Here is a 24,600-nt window from a genome sequence, read left to right on the forward strand (position 1 = left end):
TTATGCACTATGCAATATCAAAAAAATCACATTTTAAAAATGTATTCTAGCGCATGGAAAAGGGGTTTGAGAGAGAACAATTGACACCTGATGGGACAAAGACGTGAAAAAATCTGTCCAAGAAAAACAAGATTTAAAGAAGTAGATGAATGAAGCTAAAGTAAAGAAAGAGCTGAAGGTACCATGAAATATGTAAACAGAGAAAAAAAGATGAATGAATGAGAAAATAGTAAGAAAGAAGGTAAAATTAAGAATATGAGTAGCAAAAGCTGAGAAAATGAAGAATTGTCTTAGGGAAATGCGCAGTTTTAGAAATGGATAAATATGAAAAATCAATGAAAAAACAAAGGACATCCTCTTATTCTCCTTATTTAGCACCCTCAGACTTCCATTTGTTACAAAACTTGAAGAAATTAGTTTCTCGGAAGCATTTCGCGTCCAATAAAGAAGTTGAGTATGCCACAGATGGATATTTTCACAACCTGCCAGACTCTCACTTTCAGGAAGAAATACTGATGTTGGAGAAATACTGGACCAAGTGCGTTGAAGTCAAGAGAGATTATGTAGAAAAGTTAAATAATTTTTTAAAATTCAAATCACTCTCTTTCATTGCCAGGCCGAGAACTTTTTACCTTACCCTCATAATTCCTCTCAACTCACTAGCACTAGTCCCTCATGTTACTATATATTTGATTGTCATCTTCCAAATAAATCTATATTGTTACAATTATCATATAACACCAATCATTGTCATTTTATACGACAATACTCCTTGCGCAGGTAACATTGAAACAAGAGAGCATTAAACAATCAAATTCAGAACCATGAATACAATGTGTAATAGAAATGATTGAAAATTGTGGAAAACTTTTAAAAAGCAAATTGTTTTTCAAAAAAACATACACATTTTTGTCTACCCTAATACCCTACTTCTAGCATAGAAAAACCAGACAAAGGATAACTTTAAGGTATTAGCTTTTCACATACCTTGATAGAGGCAAACATTTGCCCTGATGGAACTGAAGTTGCTATGAGATATTAGATTAAGATGTTCTCTGTCCATGACAAAGAGGCCAACATGGGTGGACATGTCAAATCTAACCACACTTGGGCCTAGGCGTCCCTCTCTGCCATCAACATCAAGAGGCCCACAGTCATCAACCAAACCAACAGCTCCTTCTTCTTGGCCATGGTAAATGGCTGCTTCAAGGGCTTCATCCAATCCATCACTCAAACTGAGGAAGCGAAATGATGAGCAGCTAAAAAAATTAAAAAAGAAACATTACTTTACTGAATAAAACTAGATACATGGGAAAATAAAAAAAATATTCAAATAAGGTTAATTTAGCAACCCAAAGACCTAAAATTGAAAATAGCGTTTAAAAAAATTTAAAGGTAAGCTAAGGAAAATAAAAGAAGTCACTTGTGCTACTGGAAAATGGCTAAATTTGATTTTTTAAACATTAGCAGTACCTGGCTTGATGTAAAGGAAGGAATTTATATTAACAAAGTAGATGTTATCACTTTTCATGGTCAATGGTCATAATGCCAAAATAATTCCAATAATTATTTCTAAAAAATAATAATTTTGTTTAAAGTGCCAACATTACTTTTTTTATTGCTATTATACTAGATAGGGTAGGTTTTGGATGGACATAGTCAAAACAAATGTACAAAAATACATTTACTAGCTTCTCCTCGTCAATTCCATATGCTTCTTTACTCCCTTCATTCTATCCAACATGCCTATCCTATTCCTTCCCCTTGCTTGCTTGCCCAAAGTTCTCCCTTCTGTCACAGTCTTCAACATCCCATTGCCAATCAAAATTGCCTGAATCAATTTTTCCCACCTTCTTTTGATTTCTTCCTCTCTCTTCACTCACCATGCCTAGTACTTCTTCAACTTGTTTTCCTTTCAGTCCACTTCACCTTTTCTATTCCTCTTCATTTCAAAGGCCTCCAGTGTACATCTATCCTCCTGCTTCAATGACCACATTTCCGCGCCGTACATAGCTACGCTCCATATCAAAATTTTTACAAGTCTTTTCTTAACATCCTTACTCAACGTCCCTGTCATCAACTCCCTCCTCCTTGAGAAAGCCTCTTTGCCTAGCGCAATACTTCTCCTTACGTCCCTACTACTTTGACCGTGTTGGTCCAAAACACTACCGAGATACGTAAACTGTTCTACCTGCTCTAGTTTTTGCCCTCCTATTTTAATGTTAAGCCTGTCAATCTGCTTCAATGACCATGTTTCTATGATGTACAAAACCATGCCCCAAATCAAAGTTTTAATGATCCTTTTCTCAGCATCGTTATTCAATGTCCCTGTCAACAGTTCTCTCATTGTGAAAGCTCCTTTGTCTAATGCAATTCTTCACTTATGTCTCTACTACTTTGACCATTTTGGTTCAAAACACCTCTGAAATACATAAACTGCTCCACCAGCTGTAGTTTTTGCCCTCCTATTTAACAATTAGCTTAGCCTTTCTCTTCCCTGAACACCCCGTAACCTTTGTTTAATTTACATTTATTCTCATCCCATACTTATTACACTGACTTTCCAATTCACTAATCAGAGTTTGCAACCCCTTGGCTGACTGACTAACTAACTGAAGGTTAGTCATCTGCAAATCTGATTTTATGAGTTCTCCATTGATTTTTATACTAAATTAAGTTCTTCCCATGCCTCTTTTACTATTTCCTTCAAATATAAATTGAAAAACATAGTTGATAATGGACAACCATCTTACTCCTCTCCCTGACACTGCCCACCAGAACTCGCCATCCACCACTCACACCTGAGCAGTCCATGACATGAACAGGTGGTGGATAAGTCTCCTATTCCACCTATCTACAATACAATCATAAATGCCACCAAATTCACTGCATCAAATCCTTTCTCAAAATCTATGAAACATACAAATACATCATGATTGCATTCTATTTTCCTCTCTATTAGAGACCTCATAACTGCCTTTGCATTATGTTCGGCGCTCCCCTTCCTAAACCCAAGTTGATCACTCCTTAAGTATTCATTTGCCTTGCTTGCCATTATCTTATTGATGGTTCTGAGAACCACTTTAGCTGCATGCAAAATCAAACATATACCTGTGTATTCCTCACATGTTGCATCATTGAACTTTTTTTTTGGTAGAGACATAGATCTGACAAAGTCTTGTATCAAAATTCCTCCCTTTAGAAATGCTACGAATTAGTCCACAAAAACTCTTCCTTCCATACTTTCTTAGACTTGTTTGTAATTCCACGGGAATGTTGTCTGCCCCCGTGGCCTTATTAGATTTCAATTCCCTTAATACCCTTCAATCTCTGCATCAAGTAAGCCTGAACCTAAGCCATTTTCATCTACGTCATATTCTCTTTGCCTAACCTTGCAGACCTCAAGCCTGTACCATACAGTTCTTCAATGCATTCCTTCCAAGATTTACTGTTTCAACTAATATTTTTCCTGTCTTATCTTATATAGTTTCCAATGATAATCCTCTTTTACTTTCTGACAGTGCTTTCACCTTCTTGTTCAAAGCACCAATTTCACCTCTGTTAAATTTCCAAATCATAAAATAAAAATTAGCTGATTCCCTTCTGTTCTAGGAATCATCAATTTTACTGAATGAAGAGCTACACTTCTCAACTAAATAACTGCCAGTCATTCTGTTCCTAAGATCAAATAAGATTAAAATAAATTAATGACAGATTTTACTTCCCATGGGTATTAAATGTGAGAATAATCTGGTGCTAGATTATCTGCTAGCCAAGCATTATTTTCATGACATATTGTTAACTCAATCAAATTACTGAATATCGGAGCTCAAGTGGGCTGACAAAATTGATTTTTCCTGGACAGAATGTGCTCTATTGCTTTAAGTTACCAGTGCTCTTACTATTATTACCATTTATACATTATCAGGGTAAAAAGAAACTTTATACAGCCTACATAGGATCAATATTTACCTTAATCAGCTTGGGCTCTTTTAGTTTTAAATTATCAGGTAAAAACTTGAAGAAAAGGGAAATAGAATATTTTGTTGCTTTTGACCCAGAACACATAATATTCTCATTATTCTTCTAATTTTAATTATTTCTTTAAAAGATTTTGTTGTAATTTTTTTCTGACGCGCAGACAGCAGGAAGGTTTAACAAAATAAGTGAAGCAGGTAATCTACATGGAAATCAAAACCACTCCAACCCATCATCTATTTCATCTTCGGTCATTTAATGGGGGAGGGGAGAATGCTTGAAAGCCAACAAGAAATATCTACCAGTAACAATGGTACAATCATGAATAACTTGATATTTTGGTGTATCATGAACCATCCACTGCAATGTCAGTCTGCCAGATGGAGGTTTTACAATGGGCCAGACATCACTCCTTAGTTACATAAGAGATTAATTGATGAGAGCTAATTATAAACCCAACACAGTTTATTAAAATTCCATCAATTATACTAGTTGCTTTTACATTTAATTAAAGAACAATTTAAGTTTAATCTTTTAACAGCCTGAAAAAAATCACTATTTATAACATAGTTTAGGTTTATTTCACCAGATAGAACTGAAGTTAAAACTGATAGCATACTGTGAATTTATATTGAAAAAAAACTTAACTATGAGACTCACATCAGTCAGACCTGTAATAAACTGAGTAAAGCTGTTTATATGTTATGAAATCTCATATTTCTCATTTCAAATGAGTATCGTTTAACACTTAATTATGCCTTCTTTCAATGTCATCTGAATAATGGTGTTGGGTTATGGGGTCATTCCTGAGATGCTAAACAAATTTTGCTACTGCAAAAGAGCTATTTGCTCTCTTGCTAATATACCACCCCATAATTCCCGCAAACCTTTTCTTATTAGGTATGGAATCATGGCTGTATTTAGTTTATACATCTTTAAGGCTCTGATTCATGAGGAGGTTAATCTAGAAACTCACCAATTACAATCTCACATCCATAACTACACCACAAAGGATACAGCAAATCTAAATACTACTTATTGTAGATTGTCATCAACTTACAACACATTTCATTATGTGGATATACAACTGCATAACTATTTGCCTACTCAGTTGAGATTGAGTTTCAGGAATAGCGTAAATACCTGGTTACTTGCTCTCCCACTTTACTCACTTGATGAATTCTTTAGTGACAATCTTCATCACATTTAAGAACTTATGTTTACATATCAAGTACTATTTATAGTGACAACATTCAATATGGTTGTCCATTTTTAAATTAATGAAGTATTAGTATTACTAGCGTAGTTACAGTTTCAACTTTGATTTAAGAACCAAAAATTCCTTCCTTGTGGAAACTGATATGGTTCAAAAATCCCAGAAACACTTTTATCGCATGCACTGATTATACAAGGAGCTATGTACAATGAATACTTAGCTGAAAGGGCAGCAAGGTGAAGTTGAGGGAAGAGACAAGTGGAATAACACAGTTACAACATCCAATGGGATACCTAAGATTTTTCCTATGATGCAGGAAAAAAATAATGAACTACCAATCAGAAGCAAAATATAAAAACTAAGGATAATCTAGATTTTTCAGTTGACCCCCGAAACATACAAAGTCTGACCCCACATATATTGCTGAGAACCTCCAGACTTTCAACATTAATTTCAGAGAGGAGAGTATGTTAGTGGTATTGGCCTCAGCACAATGTCAAGGATGACACAATGTATCTTTAATGTCACAGTTATACACAGTGTGAGGACTTTAGGGGAGACATTTATGAATTGGAAAATCAAAATGTAATTTTCTTCCCGACACACAATGCTTGATGTTGTCAACCCTAATCTTACACTCTGACTTCTCCCATATTCCTTTCCACAATCTTCAACCCCTGCCATGCATCCTCTTAATTGCCGTCTGATCGTAGTAGGAAAAATAGTAGGCAAAAAGCAAGCATTCATGAATACAGTTATATGTCCTCATTTATTCCATCATATGGAAAAAGTGATACTTCTGGAAAAACAATTTAAGATGAGTTCCCAATTGATATGCATTCTGTTTGACCACTTCCAGATCTGGAATGTTTGCTCAATGGGAAACAGGAATGGAGAACATTTTGGACAAGACATGAAGAGGAGTAGCCTATGTGATATGAAATGTGTGCTCATTATGAATATATGTCTCAGAAGTTAACAAACCCGTTTATTAGTTTTCATACAAAATTCAAACCTATCTCTAATCAGCAGAATAATAATTATTATTTTTAGGAAGTCTACCTTTCAAGTTATATTCTGGATGGGCACAAAACGAACACCATAACATTTCTAAACCTCACCCAATAAGAAACGACCTGAACCACACACTAAAACACTTTTCTTCAATTCTGCATACTTCTACCTACCTTCATTCCATCCAAGATACCTATTTTTTCCTTCCCCTGTATCTACCTATAACAGTCTCCCTTGTAACAATCTTCCCCCCTCCAGAAAGCCTAGTACTTTTAGTTTGTTTTACTTTCCTTCCATTTTACCTTTCCCATTCTTTGCCAACCCCACACCTCAAAAACCTTAAAACCGACATCAGTTGTTCTTGTGTTGGTCCTTAAGTTACTGCACAGAACAAATCCAATCATATCAGAGTTTTCACTAACATTTTCTTAACATCATCACTACGTCGCATTCATCAATACCCTCTTCATCATGGAAGCTTCTTCACCCACAGGAATTTTTCTTCTTGTATCTCAAACTTTGACCATTTTGGTCCACATACTAATTTTAAAAAACAGGAAATTGAGAGCTTTTTTAAGTTATCTTCCTAAATATACAGGAATACAAGAAATGTGTTAGCCAAAATATATTTCCACAATTTCACAAGTCATCAATATTATTACAATAAATTAGGCGTTCATGGCAAGAGTTATTGAATAAACTATTATTTACAAGGGAAACTTTCATCAAGATAAAAAGATATTCAATGCCTAATCAGTTCATTCACGCGAACGGAGTATATTTGGACGAGAATATGCAGAGTAATAGCATATGAGCATCAAACGAAAAAATGTAGGAAATCGATTTTTCGATGCAATCAGGTAAAATTAATTTGTGTTTAAAGGTGCATATGTAAAATTTCTGAAGCGAAACAAATGGCATCATTAACAACGATGGGCAATGGGAATATCTATAAGGCATGCAATCTCTCTGAGCTAAAGACAACAATCGAGGCAATATCACCACTTCCCACGAAATAAAATTCATTGAGACGTGCTATTAATAAAAATTCAAACTGACACTCATACGGTCAATCGTCGGTCCTGAAACTGATATGCCAATACCACCAACCTATTGATGAGATCATATAGAATACATGGTGACGCTATAATTTAATATATGATGATGATGCAAATAATGTGTAATATGACCTATCGTGAAAGTGACTTTGGGGGAAAATATATTACATTAAGTAATATACTATAATACAGCATGAGTATCTGTATAGCAACGATCGGGGGTTATATATATGAATTTACCCGAGTGAAAAGATAACTCTTGTAACGATAAAATCCGAACGTTAAGGTAAGATAAGAGTACGTCGGCATTTTTCATCATGTTTCACGAAACAAATATTTACTGTTCCAAGTCAGAAGAAGACGGTGTCGTAGATGGTCGAAGGTGTTCCGCTTTCAGTTCTTCTCCAAAAATGTACTCCAAAATTTTAGTTGTTTCCATGGCACGATGCGAGGAGAATTCAAACTACCATTTTAAGTATATACACCTGAAATTTAAGGTGTATCGAATATTACCCTATTCAAATTACCAATGTGATTATTATATAAAACATATATGACACACTTAAACACAACGTAAATCTGGGCAAAAAATGAAATAAACAGAGCAGCACAGAGGCCTTTTGCTATAGGAAATAGGTAAATGATGGGCGAAATAATTGTTTCTAAGATCGTCATTACTGCAGCATAAATCTCATGAAACCAAGTACACCAACCTTTTAATGCTTTTCGAGTTGGAACAAATCCAACTCAGAAGTTTTAATAGTAATTTAACTATGAGTCAAAGTACACGAGAATTTTCGACTATTGCCTGCGAAAGACGTCTAAAGTTACCCGCATTGGGAAATGCGAATTAAAAAAAAGTGACTAGCGGATTGCGCAAGGCTTTTGTTTTCGCTTTTCAATTCTTGCTATTTAAATCTGGTCGTCATGGTGATTTCATCAGACTCCGACAATTTCAATGACTCATTCTATTTTCTAGTGAGAAAATTCATGAAATCCTTTCTTTTTGAGACAATATTTATTAAGCATAAATTACCTACATAATTGTTGGCTTGTGTAAAGCTTTAGAATGCAAGCACATATGAGTATGGAGCACAGTGTACATAAAGAATAAATAGTAAAAAATTTGATATTGAGCACAGGTTTTAAGTGATAATACTGAAAAATGGAAGCAAATTCGAGTTCCGAGATCACTTATTCAATGACAAATCAAACACTTCGCGACTCAATTCTTTTCTCACAATTTTCTTGAAAATAGTTCCATAATGAATTTATTTTCCATTCACTCAACAAATCAAAGTTCTCATGTTCCAATCATTCTTCCAGGAGTCTCTCGCTTCCATAAAAATGGCCCACAAGAATAACTAAACACCTGTGTCCATGCATGCATATACAATAAACTTGGAAAACTCCATTACTCAATGATTATTAATATTCTTCATATACCTTGAGCTAGTGCAGCGATAAAACTTTCCTTATAAAACTATGACTCGTTGGACATGTAAAGCTAATCCATCATCATGGTTCCTTAAAGCACAGGAAGAGAATAATGATGCAAGACTTCATGAAAGACAATGACTGCTCCTTAAGGCAATAATTATACATGGAAGCATATGCTTTTTTTGCACCATATCAACCCCTCAAAGTGGGAGTTGTGCAAATGCATCCTTATCTAAGCCCTAAGGGCTTTCCCTGTATTTGTTTTAGCAAATATACCATTTGAATATACTATTAAACATTGATCAGAAGGAATTACTTCCTTATTTTTCTTCAATGATGTTCATTTATATAATGTCAAATTATAAATTAACCATTTATTTTAGGGGTGAACATAAAACTCCTGCGCATAACATAAAGACTCATTGGTTATTGGTAATTATAGTCCACAATTCGCCATTTGAGCATAAAAATAAAGATATAATCCAAATGCAAGATATGCCACTGCCACCTTTTCAACACTGCTCATTTCATATTATCTCCAATCAACAGCTGCACACTCATTTTAACACAGTACAACTCCTTTCCCCATGGAAATGGCTAGATTTGTAAATGCACGTGATCAGTCTTTAACACCACAGTGAATTTTACAACCAATACATGAGGAGTAATGGAAGTCCAAAGCCTATTTTTCTTAGCTATGTATAGGCTTAAAATTTATACTCCCATCAGTTTTGCTCAGGTTTATCAACCCTCCTAGTCAATTCAGGTGAATGGTGAGGAGGCAGGACGGGCTTTTTCAGGATAGCAGGCTTAGCCTTAACCTGAGGTTTAACACCAGGTGGTTGAAAAGGAGGGGCATTTACAGGTGGACGTGACCCAGAAGGAGAAACACTGATTTTCGATGGGAATTTTGGAGTAACAGGACTACGACTGGGGGCAGTTTCTGATGGTGTTTTAAGACCTATTGGATCTGAAGAATTTGATTGTGGAGTTCGAGAAATGGCTCGTGTTCCCGCATCAACACCATCAGCAGGGCTGGTTGAAGTCGTTGCTTTCTTTCTTGACTGAGCATCTGAGCCACCTTTTTTCTTCAGGGTGCACTGATTTTGTTTGGCAAACCGCTCTGCTGCTGTCATGTCAGGACTTTCTGGACCAGGACTTGAGGATCCTCCACCTTCAGCTGGAACTTCAGAAGTAGTGCTTGAGGCTGGGATAATCATTGCCCCAATATCACCACCACCACTTCCACTACTGCTGCTGTCATCACCTCCCTCGTCATCTTCATCCTCGCCCTCAGCATCCCGATCGGCACAAGTGTCCCCCTCAGCTCGTCGAGCTGCCATCTTCTTCCTCCTGCGCCTCCTCCCCACCCCATACTCCTGCTCCACTTTGCCAGCACCTGTTCCCGTCGGTGGAAGGTCCATTACAAGGTCAGGGGTGTGCTTTTGCCTCAGCTCCCAAAACTCGACACTGGAACGGAACAGGCTAGACGGAGCTGGGGATATGTTCGTGGAAGATGGAGCCGACTGCTGACCCGCCTCAAGGTGGCTCTGAGAAGCTGCTCGCCTTTGCCATGCTTCTCGGTTGCGTCCAAAGACACCACCTCCGCCTCCTCCAACCTCCCCAACACTCTGGCTCTTCCAGGTTGTCGAAGCTCGGTGAAAGTTCGACCCCTTTTGCATGATACCATCTCCTTCACTTGCAGTGCTGACAGGGGTGTCAGGTCTAGAGGAGCATTCCTCCTCTGTTGTATCTCCTGCAACACTACTGTCATCCGTTATTCCTCCTGGCTTATCTTCCCCATTTTCATGAGAATCGCCCATCCAGGAATGACTGCTTGATGAAACTGGTCCTTCACTTGCACTTCGCTGGTGAGTTGGAAGTATCATCTGCTCACCCTGAAATAGAGCAAGATTGGAAATTAGATGCTCCATTCAGCTATTAGCATTTTTCATCCCATATACTTACATCAGCAGTAAAACAAAAGTGCTTAATCAATTAATTTTTTAGCATGTTTACAAGTAATTTTATGTTTACAATATGTTCCAATGAAAATCACAATGAGAAATTTAGCCCCATATCCTCTTCACGGGTCATTTTAAATTTTTTAAATTAGTTTTTATAACTTCCACTATGAGAACAATATGCCTATTGATAGTTTCCCAAAACTCCTTTGTGAAGTAAGAAAACAGATTTTAATGAGATTGTGAAATTGAAGTGAAATAGGGCCAGGGCTTACGACACCTATCTTGTAAATTGTGAATATGAAATTAAATAAGAGTGTAATTGATAGATATCTTGGGTGTTCATGTTGATGCTATGTCAGAGGTAATTTTGTACAATTAACTCATGGTAGAAATATAGTTTCAGGACAAGAAAAATCTTGGTTCAACATGCTATTCAAACCCATGACTTTTACAAAAGTGGACTGCCCTCAGGATTACACATATGCAGGCAGGAAAGACTGGCGATAGAGAGATACTTCAACTATATGAGAGGACAGCATATTCTAACACCCTGCATGAACAAATGGACTCTTTTTAGCTTACAATGATCTTGGGGTTATTTTGAAATTTTTAGTTAGTATCTAATGTGAAGACACTTTTATTGGATACTTTTTAGGGGGCCAAGATGATTGCTGTTAAGTATGGTTATGTTTCCTTGTCAAGGTTAAAATAATGTGAACTATTGCAAACTCAATATTGCGTTAAGCACAATAATAGCACAGGCCTTTTAACTTAAAGAATGCAATGACTTCTTCATCTCGATAATTAGTTTTGGTTTTGGAGTTTGCTGACATGAGATAAATGATATATTGCACAGTATGATATGCACTGGAATATGATGTGAGTATAGAAGTTGATTCAGTAGAACTTTTGGCACGGTCTGATTCTTTGATGAATAAATTGGAACATGCGAAGCAAGGCATATGGATGGTACACTACAAAACAGCTTTACGACAAAAAGAAACACAAAAAAGGTAACTGGAACATAGCATTTATCACATCAATGAACAGAAGCGATGGTTTAATTCAGATTGAATAAAAATGAAATTTAAAAAAAAAAAATGAAATCACATAATCCCAAAAAACTTGTTATAAATTAAGAATTCAAGTTCACAAGTTGAAACAAATATAGGCATTTAAGAAAGTGATGGAACATTATTGTTCAAACAGGTTATACCTATAAAATAAATTTTACTAAATTGAACCTCCTCAGTGATTAATTACCAAAAATTAAACATTTTTTCTTGCCAATTTTTAATGATGTTTCACTATAAATAAAATATATATATATGTTGTGGTGGAATTTCTCACCTTGCTTTCAGGATTTCAGCAGAGGCTGCAAATCATTTATTTACAGAACCTAATTTAAGTTTCCCTTTCTTGGTTTGCCATTTAAGCTGATTATGATCAAAGTATTTTAATGAACTACATGGCATAGAAGCATAATTAAAATAAAAAATAATGCTTAAATGTCTTCTCTGTACATCTGCATGATTTTTAGAAAGAAAGTGTCTTAAAGTCAAACCGAATGTCTATTTTTTTCAAAGTTTAATTTTTGGGTAGGTGATCATGACTTAAAGCTACCTATAACACTGGGCCAAGGTAAAATGGATAACTTCCAGTCAATGGGTAGGTATCAACAGCCTTTTCCTTTTATAAATGAATTGCCCAAAATCCTGTTTGAGGCAAACCAAAGCATGTAATCCTTTAGGGGTCACTTCAATTCTTCAATTACAATCCACACCAATTAGGTTACACTCAATTGGTTAAACGTATCAACTAAAATATTATCTATCAGGTTTTTTAATGATTTTGCCGCTAAAAGTGGTTCAAATCATTCATAAGGAATTTATCAGGCTCCAGTGGTATTACTTAATGTCAAATACATCAATGTCAGACCAGTCATATGTCATATGCATCAATGGGAACAAAATTGTTCGACAATCTGCATAACCATTTAAAAAATGTAACAAGAATTTCACTACGAAGAATCTAATTGCATATCTGGTCGATGAGTGTTATTATAGCGTAAGGGAATATTTATGTAAAACTTATGTGCATATTAGTTTCCTGTCATAATTGCATTTGTATTTCTACTCGGGAATAATGTGATCTATATCCCATAGACGTGCCCTATATACCCGCCATGTATTCTCAATACTGTTGCATGCTGGACAAATTAATATATATTATAAGAACACCCAACCATGTAGTTCAACCATGGCATTATTTTATAAATTCAAATTATTAATGCAATGGTACTAAATCAATTTTGGGTATTAAAATCAAATCAATGAACAACGCACTTCCTAATTCCATCATGAGTGAATCGCAGCCAGAAGACTTCTATGAAATGGGCATACAAAGTCTTACCCCTAGGCGAAGTAAGTTTTTCAATTATGGCAAGGGTTATATGGAAAAATATACCTATTTCGTGCATGTACATGGCATTCTAATATTTAACTCTTTTCGCTGCATTATCGTTCATTTATTACAACACATGGCCGACAGTCATGTACATAATTAGGGAGATTACTAAGATATGGTGTTAAGTCTGTACAGATCTGTGCTAGTGCTACTGAATCCTTTATATGAAACTATAATGTAATATCACTAAATGCAGTGGGTACATAGTGTATCTATCAAAGCTCTCACACAGAAAAATATTCTTAAAAAAATAAAAACTTTTCAATGTTAAAAAAACTTAACGTAATGATGAAACAAAAATTATTGCGAGCAAAAGGAGAAAAGCAAGGAACAAATAAAATGTTTAAGGTGAACATAAAAAATTATAAAAAACAAAATTTTATTTGCATATCATAATCAATTGCATCTAAATGTCAACAAAGTACATTCGCTCAATATGATCCACCTTTACTGTCGTAAGCTCTTGAAATGAAACACACCAAAAATAATGAAGTCTTTAAAATATATACTATCTACAGAACACTCAGAAAATGTTCTTATTGATCCAAACAATGGAATTCACTGGATTTGTAATTCCATATTCACTGTTGTAAGGACACTTGGTTCTTGGGGTGGAGTACTTCTACATTATCTAAACAGCTGATTGTTTCAAATTTAAAATATCACTGCCATGTAAAAATCACAGGGATCAAAGACTACCAAATGAAGTTGTTTTTGTAACATGCTAGCACTTAACCCATTCAATAATCATAATAATAATAATACAAAATTCTTACCATAATGTACAAGAATGTTTTCCATTAGTGCGAGAGTGATTCACTTCAAACACTTACCACTTCTATAATCTCAAAAATGGAATTACATGGTTTTGAAGGCTATTTTATTCAAGCCTAGTATTTGGTAGCTGATCCTTTAAGGATCTCTGCTGACTAATAATACTCATGTATGTGTATGAAGTATTAACTTATCTTGAATATGAGTGCTATAAAAATACAAATATGTCTATAACAACATTTACACAATTACTTGACTTGTCACGAAAGGTAAAGTTCTGCACAACGAACAACAGACATCTTTTTTTCACAGCATACACACACAAAATAATTGATGTGATGATCAAGTTGCTTTCATATTACTTGATTTAACAAGTAATTTCTTCCAGTTAAAATTTTCACTGTGAGGATTAGCAAAATTACAAGTTAGAATCCAGCTCATAAGATGAAAACACATTTACAAAAATCTTTTAAACAACAAAAAATTCACCGATAACCTACTGAGATTAAGTAGGTAATACTTAATAAAAAAATAATAACCTTATCATGAATGAAGAAAATGCATCAATAAACCGACAATGCCTCGATTAAAATGGATACAACAATTTCTCATACATGATGATTAAAACTGATTACTGTAAAAACATCATTATTTTTAACAATAATGTGTTCAGCATGATCATTATCAAAATACCTATAAAGACAAAATATGAATTACCAAATAGATGAAACAGCTAAGGAAGAGTACATTAAAAATAATAATTGCAGTAACAATGTTTATTAAACACAAACTTTGGTGTTTAGACATTACTCAAACTTCAAGGACAGCAATAAAAAACAAGGATTGAGAGAATTAAGCCATATACCAAAGCATGCTTCCAATAGACACACAAGCACATTCATTACGATACATAACGATTTGTAATAACACAAAGAAAGGTAAGGGATGCAATGAGCATTACTGGTGTATTAATTCGAGCAGCTCATGCAAAAGTATACATAAAGTACAAAAAATAGCCAGTTTCTACTTTCAAATGGTTTGCTTAGTCATTCAGCAATACTTTCTTTGATTAAATAAATACCTTAAACTAAATTATTTCAGCAAAACCTTTGTTTTTTTTAATTTGTGAAAGTATTAGGAAAATAATACAGGAAAAAAAAACTAATTTGTCCCTTACCTAGTTTTGGCAGTTTGCATGGACCATTATTAAAAACCAACGTAAAAACAAACTTCTACACACCAACAAAGCCATACCAATCAGTGAATTGCACAACACAATGTTTACATCTAGCAAGTACACTGACAGGAATATAGGTGTAGAAAACTGGACCTGCAACCACACTGCAACTGTTCTTTTTTTTTACAATAGCATGCTTCCCAAAAAATACTCGTAATCAATTTATGATTAAAAAAAAGACCTCAAATGCAGTTTATCATCTTCTTATGAGCCAGTCACTTTAAACATTAAATTTAGAATCAGTACTGAAATCATTGAATTTAGAACTACATGCAGTGAGTAAACAATTCATCAAATAAAAATTAGTCGAGCAAAGACTTTCATTAACTAAAATAAAAACTCTACTTAATGCAAGAAAAATTTATCGATTCATTCATTTTTTAATATTTTAGCCATTGTCATCCTGGATTAAGCAACACAGTGAATTGATGGGAAAAACAAATATTTTAGGCAAATTGACAATGTGAAATAAAATAGTAGGAGGTGATATTTCTACATTTGAACAGTCTAGTGAAAATTCTGCAGTGCGGTTGCAACTAGCACATGGGTTGACAACAGACCCAAGGAGGAAAAGAGGGTAGGTCCCAAGGAAGCGGATGAACATTTTGAGGCATTTTGAGGCTATACTGTCGTCTCCAGTACCTCTGGGGGCAGCTCAGCCAGAACTGCTTCCACAACTGCACTCATGGAAGGAGAGCGAATGGGAGGAGTGGCCTCGGGCATAATCTCTGCTTTCGACTCGGGAAAGAAGACAGATGATGTAGTGGAGGAGGAAGTTGGGGGTCCAGGCGTCATTGTCTGTATCACTCTCTGCACTTGAGTAGGAGACGGTTCCGGCGATGACTGGTTCAACTTGCAAGGAGAACCAGAGTCTTGGATAATCGGCTCAGGGGCAGCAGGAGGATTTGGTGGCATTCCATTGACAGGAACAGAGCCAGCAGCAGAAGAAGATGAGGCAGATGCCGTTGATGAGAGAGGTGTCGTTGAGTGGCCTGATAGTAGGGAATCATTGGAGCTGGATGCCCTTCGACGCATTGATTCTTCTGATGATGACTTGAGTAATTCAAGTCTATCCCTATCTTCATCCCTGTGAGAAGCAGAAGAGGTATAAAATTTAGCCATAATGTAAAATATTCACAGAAGAAAGAAAGCATGATTTTAGAACAATGATGAAATGAATTAGTGACTTTCGTGGAGCGTATTCGTTAGTGTGTAAACATTATATTATTACAGCTCACATTCCATTTCTTCACAAAATATCTACGCTTTGAATTAAAAATAGGCACCATTCCCAATTTATATCAATGAAGTCAGTCAATGGATTGCTTCCAAGGTTGAAGTCAACATAAATGCACAACTTATAGACAGTAATGAAGCTGATATGTTATTGACAGGAAACAATTCCTTTTATTAAAATTATTATGATGAAAAAGAAATTCTTTTCTTGCCAAAAATCCAGCAACATAAAAGATTTATACAATTTGAAATGCATTCAAAACACTAAAGAACCTCCACTGAAAATCTTCTCATAAACTTAAACCTGTATTCAACACCTACTTTTTTACTTACAGCTGGAAATGACAAAGAGGAGATGAACCTCTGGCAAGCCTAGTTGAAAGCTATAACTGTTTATAATAATATTAAATGAACATTCCCGCTGAATGACTACTATAAGGAACCACAAGAATATGAGAATGCCTTTCTTCACATTTGTGAATGTCAACACTCTCTCACAAAAGTTGTTTATTTAGCCTTATTCATAAAGTTAAGATTTTAACATACATTTAGGAAGAATTAAAATTATTCTGCTCTATTAATGCTTATTTATTTAAATTTCCCACTCCTAGAATAGTCTTAAAATCTCTATTCTCTTTTTCTACTTTCTTGATCGTCCTCTGGCCAACTTCCTCTCTTACCCATTCCAACTTTATTTGTCTTCTTCTCTAACCAGAATATTTTTTCCTGGGCTTTCACCAAACCTACATATCAAAAGCCTATGCTAATTCCCTCTCCTCGCAAAAAAGATGAACACCATACTATATGTTAAAATATTGACCCAATGACTGGTACTACACCAAATAGTTCCAGTTATCAGCTCTCTCCTTGATAATTCTATGGATTCAATCCACCCTTAATTAATAACTTTACTGCTACACCCATTTTAATCCAGTTTACTGCCCCAATTTTCAAGTTACTCTTCTTTCAATAAATACCTCCCATTTTATTATCAATATCACAATATTATTCTAAGAGAATCTCATATGTTTTCATTTTCTATTAACTCTTCCATGTATATTCCAGATGAATATGAATATTACAGAATTGGTATCTGTTAAATGTAAATAGACAAATTTACAGGAAAATATGATAAAAACAGGGAGAGTGTACTGGACTGAGACTTATATTAGGCCAATTGAATTGAATTGCATGTCAATATATAGCTTTAACTTCATACACTGCACAGTGGAATCCATAATATCTAAAACTTGTTCATTTCACAATCCAACAATTTCAGAGTGCAAAAATCATTTGCCTTGACTAGGTTTGAATCCCAGTTGTTGCACTGTAATGCGCATCTAGCGGATGACTCCATTAAAAGTTACTGTTGCAGCATCTCCAGCAGTTTCATGGAATTGTTCATTTTCTTTCATTTAAGTACAAATAGACATAAAGGGTTTCTCTTGAAAAATAATATAGTGCACATATAATATCTTGAGACAATTTATCAGGCAGCTCATTAATATTGGAAACTGTACTCTGTATCTAACTGTATCTCAGGTTCTATAAATCCACTTGTCCTCATTCTCAAACAAAAATATTTTAAATCTTTCACAGATGTTAACTTTACTTTCTATAGTTCCATGAAAAAACCCTCCTCATCTTTTAACATCCTACACTTCATTTTCACCCTGTTTACCCTGATTTGGTTCCCTTCCAATGCTTCCCTCCCTTCTTCTATATTTTCTTTCAATTTTTCCCAAGTCTCTTTTCACAGAATGATGTTATCCACAAACAGAATGCTTCATGATGCTTGGCCCTTAAACATTCCTAGTGAGCACATCCATAATCAGATCAAAAAGGTATGGGTTTAAAGCTGAGATCTGATACAGCCAAGTCCTATAGAAAACTTCACACCAATCTAAAATATTTTTTCTGGTACACACTCTTATCTCAAGTTTCTCCATACTCCCAATGGGCTAATTAACATTTGCATTTCAGAGATCTACATATTAAACCATGCATTGCTTCTTTTCACTTTTTTGCATCAGCTCAATAATTGCCTAAAAAAAAATATTGCCCCTGTCTACCCTTTCCATGGTATGAAACTAACTTGCTTCTAACCAATCATTGTCTCCTGCTGCGATCTTCTTTCCACTACTCTTTCCAGGATTTTCATGGATGCAAAATCAGTTTTACATCTCTATAATTAGTCAATCTTGCACATCCACCAGATATGCAAATACTCAACAGGGGAAAGAGTGTATTTTTCAGTTCAAGTCACTTGTATCACTGACTAATTACCTCCTTGAACCAGAAATCTTTCAATGAGCAGGTCCTTGGCTCTTGCTGCTTTATACATGTCAAAGATGAATTGAAACACAAACGTCCCTGTTTATTTTTTATTCCAAAAGATGACTAAGGTTTTCTTTTTCTAGAGATTTGAATTTTTTTTCCATAATACTGATTTAGAATATACTTACTTAATTTTTAATAGTATGTATTTGTCTGGAACTAAACCCTCTCTTCCATTCACACTACCCCGCCACCAATCTCCTGACACCTGGTTAAAAAGTATTATATTTTCTCCCTTTTTGAGACTCAATTCTCGGTCAGATCGAGCCAAGAAGTCAAACTGTGCAGTAGCCTCAAGGGTTTCAGTTTCTGAAAGGAGAAAAAAAATGAGTAATAAATAACTATATACAGGTACACATAATACATTTACTGGATGGAAGTTACCACATTAAGCGACGAATAAAGTTGATGAAAGAAATTTAAATCCAATCTCTAACATGGAACCCATTCCAATAGAACTTTATACCAGATGTAATACCTGGATAACAGGGCACAATTACAACAGTAGCTAATGAAAACAGACTTAAAATAATATGAGCCACCATGTTGACATAATATCTATTTTTTAAAAACTCATTCAGAAAAATTTCACATGCATATTTATGATCAAAAATATACTAAAATTCATCACTCACCATCTTCAGATGGATAAACTTCAGAATCCAAGTCTTCTTGAACATGATCTGAGGGTGAATCGCCAACATCACTGGGGAAAAAATTATTCCACTGAATATAAGAATAGTCACGTAAATAAGATATCAGAAATTTCTCTGGATACAATAACTACAACCACCTGGACCAAGTATAAATATTAGGATAACAATTCGAAAAATCTTGCTGGTAAGAAATTAATGACTATACATACAGTCTCTCTCAAGGGTAAAGTAATCACAAAGGTGGTGAAACCAGCATTACTTTGCTCCCACTCATATCAGGTAAAGAAAAATATGAGAAGTCCATGCAACTTTATAACCTTTAACCCAGATTTGGAATGTCATTTTTACAAATGATATACTTTAAATACATATTAAAAATTCTAGAGTTCAGAAATGCTATTTTCTGAAAGCTAATAAATCATTTATCCTAATTGGTATCTATAAATTTAAATGAAATAGACATGATGATAGACGAAATACAGGGTGTTTCATTCACGATTGATCACTATTACATCTTCTGAGAAGAGCCTAAAATAATCAACTCCATAATTTTCCATTTGTAGGGTTAATTCCAACAGAGAAGAAAATTCAGATAGACAGCTGCTGGCACAAAAATAATGTACAGAATTTTCCTAACCCACAAGGCACATAGAATGCACCATGATTTTTCAGAGTAGAATTTAAGAAACCTATTTTGGTCTAAAAGAAGGGATCAAAATATTTTGACGTTAACACTTAATATAAAGAAAATTGAATTGCTGCATTAAAAAATTAGTAGCTAATTGTGTATCAGTATTTATTCATCATAGAATTCCAGAAATTTGTCATCACTGGGCCAAAATGCCTTTCAGCTGCCATGTTTCCTGTTCTGAAACATAATTCACAAATTCAAGTATAAATGCACTACTGCATGAAAATCTTCTCTCTGATTCCATGAGGCTATCATCATTTTAACTTTGCGAGTGATGCATTATTTCTCCTTTTATTTTGATATCATCGGAATTTGTATTTAAACCAACCATTTTTTATGCGTTTACCACACTCTCATACTACTAAGGTTGAAAGCTCGTAGACTCTCGAGTTTATCGAGGAGATACAAATATATGCATCAGCAGAGGGGTGACTGTTATCCCAATGCATATTAAGTTTCATGAGAGAACCACATATGAGATGAAACTTAATGCAGTACAATGTATACTGGCGCATTTACGATTTATTCAGGAATTTTTTGGGAAGTACTTCCAACAAAATATCAAACCGCTGTTGCTTACAACTGAATCGAAATAGGTAATATAGATACTATGGAAATTTGTAAACAAGACAACCATTTTATATGCATGATGAGGGAAAATATACTTGAGGGTCCATTTTCTCCTCCTGAATCGGTTTGTGCTTAAAGGTCAAAAATACTCATTAATATTCCCCGACCCATAAGATGAAGTGTGATTAAGGAGTCCATTTCGGAGTAAAAATAGTATGAGTCTTATGAGCCTGAAAATACGGTATTTACTCAGGTAGGGCTATTTTGGCATGGAAATACTGTCCGACATACTCGTCAAAACATGTAAGCTAATAGATAATTCATGAACCTTTGTAGAATTTGATCAGTAATACTGGAAAAATGGGTACTTACTTATCATCAGGTTCTTTGCTGATGAATTTCTCATACACAACACCTCCATCATCTGGGAAAATATCCTCATTGAAAAGAATAATATTCTTAATGAGGTCATTTACTTGATTTTGATATTGAACCTGATCACGGTCTTCTGGGACAGGAACCAATGTAGGCCCAAAACAGATGGCAAGATTGTAAGGGTCCATCATGTTTTCATCACTAAACTCGGAGAGACTGAAAGAAAACCACACATATATGCATTAATAAAAAAAACAACATAATGGCATCAAATTGCAATCCACCAGAACACGGGCTTTACCCAGTTCATAAAAAAAATTAGGAAAAAATTATTCATTTGGGAACTAACGTTACATTTACTCAAGATTTTTAAAAATCAAAACAGGTGGCAGAAACAATACAATTTCTGATATCATTAACCTGTCCCACCAAAGGAAACAGTAATGTAAACCTTCCTTTGAACACCAAGAAGATCATAAATATTCCTCTCCTTCTTTTCTCCTAGCATAAAGGCCAGGCGACAGGCTTGGGTTATAACAATAATAAGAATATGCAAATATTGTCTCTTTTCCAAGACTTCTCTAACAACATATCTATATTTCATACCAATGCTCAACACTTGGAATCAACCACAAGACAATTAAGTCATTGAATTATTTATCAGTATTTTATTGCAGAACCACCATTTCATTCTGAGTAAAAATTATGAAAAAAATTTGCATAATTTCAAACTTTTAAATATCATATTTAAAAATTACAAATATATTTCAATATAAATTGGCATGCAAGTAGCAGCTGGGCATTCATTCAAAACTAAAATTATAATTTAATTGCAATAAAAAAAATGCCAGTAAAATTTCCTCAATTCGGGAGCTTTTCTCATATAACCTTTGAAATTTTATCTTCTTCTATATGTACCACCTTCTAGACCCTTCTATTATTACTTACATTTACAAATAAAAATTAATAGAAATTTGAAAAATACTTACTGGTTTAGGAATGCAAAGATGTACCTCAAGACGACAACCACTGACCTTGGGAGACTCTGGATCAATTCCCTCATTTTCAATACAAACTCGTTTTTGGATTCAAGCTCTGTAATTCAGAGATTTGAAAGATACATTAATGCAATAAAATGTTTAATTTAGGGCAAAATCAGTTTTTCCAACTGCAGTCCATTACTTCAAACTCCAACAACTCTATTTAGTATCCTCTATTATATTTCTGGCCCTGCTGGTCCATCTTCCCATCCTATATTCTACTCCTCCCTTCAACACCCCTATATTATCACAACTTCCATTTATTTAGAAACCTAATTACCAAAATTGAACTTTTGAAATTGGAATAGAGCCAAGGATAATATATATTAGAATTAAAATTGATGAAAAACTAAGGACAAGAATCGACAAGTAACTAATTTATTGCCTTAATAGGAAAAATCAAGTGATGCCTAATATAATCTGATTTATTTTCATTGCAATTTTTGTTTCAAAACCCAACACATGCAACCATTTTAAATTCCCTGCACATGAACTGTGACATTAGCAAATAACAATCACAAAAAATAAATTACTAGCCATATCCACTTACGTGCTAATTCCATGAAATGTTCGAAGTAAATGATGGGAAATAGAGGTTCTCTCAGTTCACGGAGATATAACTTGAGCACTCCGGCAACTGAATTGATATCTGATGCATCAGTCATATCTGCCAGTGGATCTTCGCCTCGTTCAAATGATTCTCTAAAATTATTAATCTCCACTTGAGACCCAGATACCCTAAAAATTCCTTGATGGTGCAGCCCTGATCAGGAGAAATTGAGATAAATATGTAAGATTGATAATAAATATGACAAAGATTAATAGGAATGAGTCCTGAAAAAAAGGAGAAACGAGTGTATACTTAATGAAAAATATACAACTACCGCTTAAAATATTAAAAGAAAAACATAAATTTGCAACTTAACAGCCAAATAAATTGTATTCATACTTAGATGAGCAAAAAATCATTTAAAAGCCCAGTTTGAACACTCAAATTTCAGAACAAAGAATTAAAACAGAAATTGAGCAAATGATACAATATCCTATAGGAGTTCTCCATCAATGTAGTAATTCATATAACTGTAAAGACATTTGTCATAAAAATGCTCTAAAAATACACGAAATAAATGCCATATCAACATAACTGGCAATCTTTGGAGTATTAAAGTATGGAAGTGACTTAGGTGAACTCATGATTTTACACACACTTTTAGGCCAAAGAGCTAAGGTTAGCATAAACATATATACATGGATATAAATTCTGAACTTTACTCTGCTGAGAGCTGACATTTCCATGCCGTAAAACATTTAATTTGATTAAAAACTATAGCTTGGTAAATATAGAAATCTTTTTCATTTTTACTATTTTATTGAGACACTGTGAGGCTTTCCCTCTCTACTAAGTACCTCTGTAATGTGAACCAAATTGAAATTCTGATACTAAGCCAACCCACCCCCTTCCCTCCCCAAGAAAAAAACATAAAAACAAATTAATAATGACTTTTGTAATTTCAGACCTGAGCCTATTTACCTGAATAACTTTTATTTGAAAAACTACTTTGCCAAAGGTGTAAAAACCATTCCTATTTATGCTCCCAAAAATTATATTCCTCTTCTTAAACTCAATTAGGAATCCTTGGCGAGGCCAGCTACTAATAGGACATAATGTTATGGGTTATTATTACATGAAATAATCTCAGTAATTGAATACCATAAAGATTGATGACCCTGATACAGCTCTTCACCACAAGAGGTATTTCCATATCCGTGGCCTCCAGGTATTCCTCCAGGCTGCCTCCGAACAATTTGGGTTGACCCATGCGTAGCTGTAGCCGTCCGATGCGCTTCCGTCTCTGCTGCCCCCCACCTCCTCCTCCCACAACCCCTGGACGTCCCACAATGGCCGCCGATCCTCCTGGTCCCAGGACACTTCGAGGCAGCACAAGGACGCCTGAGGCGGGCACTGAGGGGGGTATTGTGGAAGAGGGGGCTGAGTTAGATAGAGTCGAATGATTGGAGCTGCCGCCAGCCATGGGGGATATGCCTGGCAGTGTGGGAGAATTCCTCCCACCGATTGGTCCTCCACATGACGAAGACGGGAGCAGGACATTCTGGATGTGGTCATGCTTGGCATGCAGGCGGGCAATGCGACTGGTTCCAAGGAGGTATTCCCGGAATTTCTGCAAAAAATAAGACAAGACCCAAACATTTAGACGGTGATGGATGAAGAAAGGATGATCTCTTTTTGCAAACAAAAATAATGAAATCATGATGGTGATGATGAGCCAACAGATGCCCGCAACGAGTATAATGATTATTTTGGAGCTAAAACAGGGTTTCTCTGAGTCCATAATGCACCAACATTTTAAACCTATTGTGAATAGGAAGGAAGTCAAAAACAAAATTGATGACCCCCAATTTCATGTAAGTTCAAATATGATGGCCTTATCAGGTACATTAAAAAAATTAGCTCTACATAACCATTGTGACATTATTAATGCAACATGAAACTCCATAAACTCAAAAATTTGTGGGAAATGTTTTT

At 35.0% G+C, this 24,600-nt stretch overlaps 2 protein-coding genes across 5 annotated transcripts in view; both read right to left on the reverse strand.

Annotated features, from left to right (window-relative positions):
• LOC139700002 (E3 ubiquitin-protein ligase RNF123-like) overlaps positions 1-8,091 on the reverse strand; it is a 46,148-nt gene extending 38,057 nt beyond the window's left edge. The window contains exons 1-3 of the mRNA XM_071598423.1: positions 7,980-8,091; positions 7,608-7,751; positions 988-1,259 (exon numbers count right to left, since the gene is read on the reverse strand). Of these exons, the coding sequence (XP_071454524.1) occupies positions 988-1,259; positions 7,608-7,705 (370 nt within the window). The 5' untranslated portion in view covers positions 7,706-7,751; positions 7,980-8,091. The remainder of the gene's footprint in view (positions 1-987; positions 1,260-7,607; positions 7,752-7,979) is intronic.
• A 218-nt stretch (positions 8,092-8,309) lies between these two features.
• LOC139700003 (SLIT-ROBO Rho GTPase-activating protein 1-like) overlaps positions 8,310-24,600 on the reverse strand; it is a 337,506-nt gene continuing 321,215 nt past the window's right edge. For 3 of the 4 annotated variants that reach the window (XM_071598424.1, XM_071598425.1, XM_071598426.1), the window contains exons 8-15: positions 23,767-24,235; positions 22,606-22,818; positions 22,005-22,110; positions 21,013-21,231; positions 19,359-19,429; positions 18,852-19,032; positions 15,793-16,237; positions 8,310-10,604 (exon numbers count right to left, since the gene is read on the reverse strand). In XM_071598424.1, the coding sequence (XP_071454525.1) occupies positions 9,432-10,604; positions 15,793-16,237; positions 18,852-19,032; positions 19,359-19,429; positions 21,013-21,231; positions 22,005-22,110; positions 22,606-22,818; positions 23,767-24,235 (2,877 nt within the window). In that variant the 3' untranslated portion in view covers positions 8,310-9,431. The remainder of the gene's footprint in view (positions 10,605-15,792; positions 16,238-18,851; positions 19,033-19,358; positions 19,430-21,012; positions 21,232-22,004; positions 22,111-22,605; positions 22,819-23,766; positions 24,236-24,600) is intronic. The other variant, XM_071598428.1, reaches the window with a different exon arrangement.

Source organism: Hetaerina americana, unplaced genomic scaffold, assembly GCF_022747635.1.
Source record: "Hetaerina americana unplaced genomic scaffold, ioHetAmer1.1.p SCAF_10, whole genome shotgun sequence".
Lineage (NCBI taxonomy): Eukaryota > Metazoa > Arthropoda > Insecta > Odonata > Calopterygidae > Hetaerina > Hetaerina americana.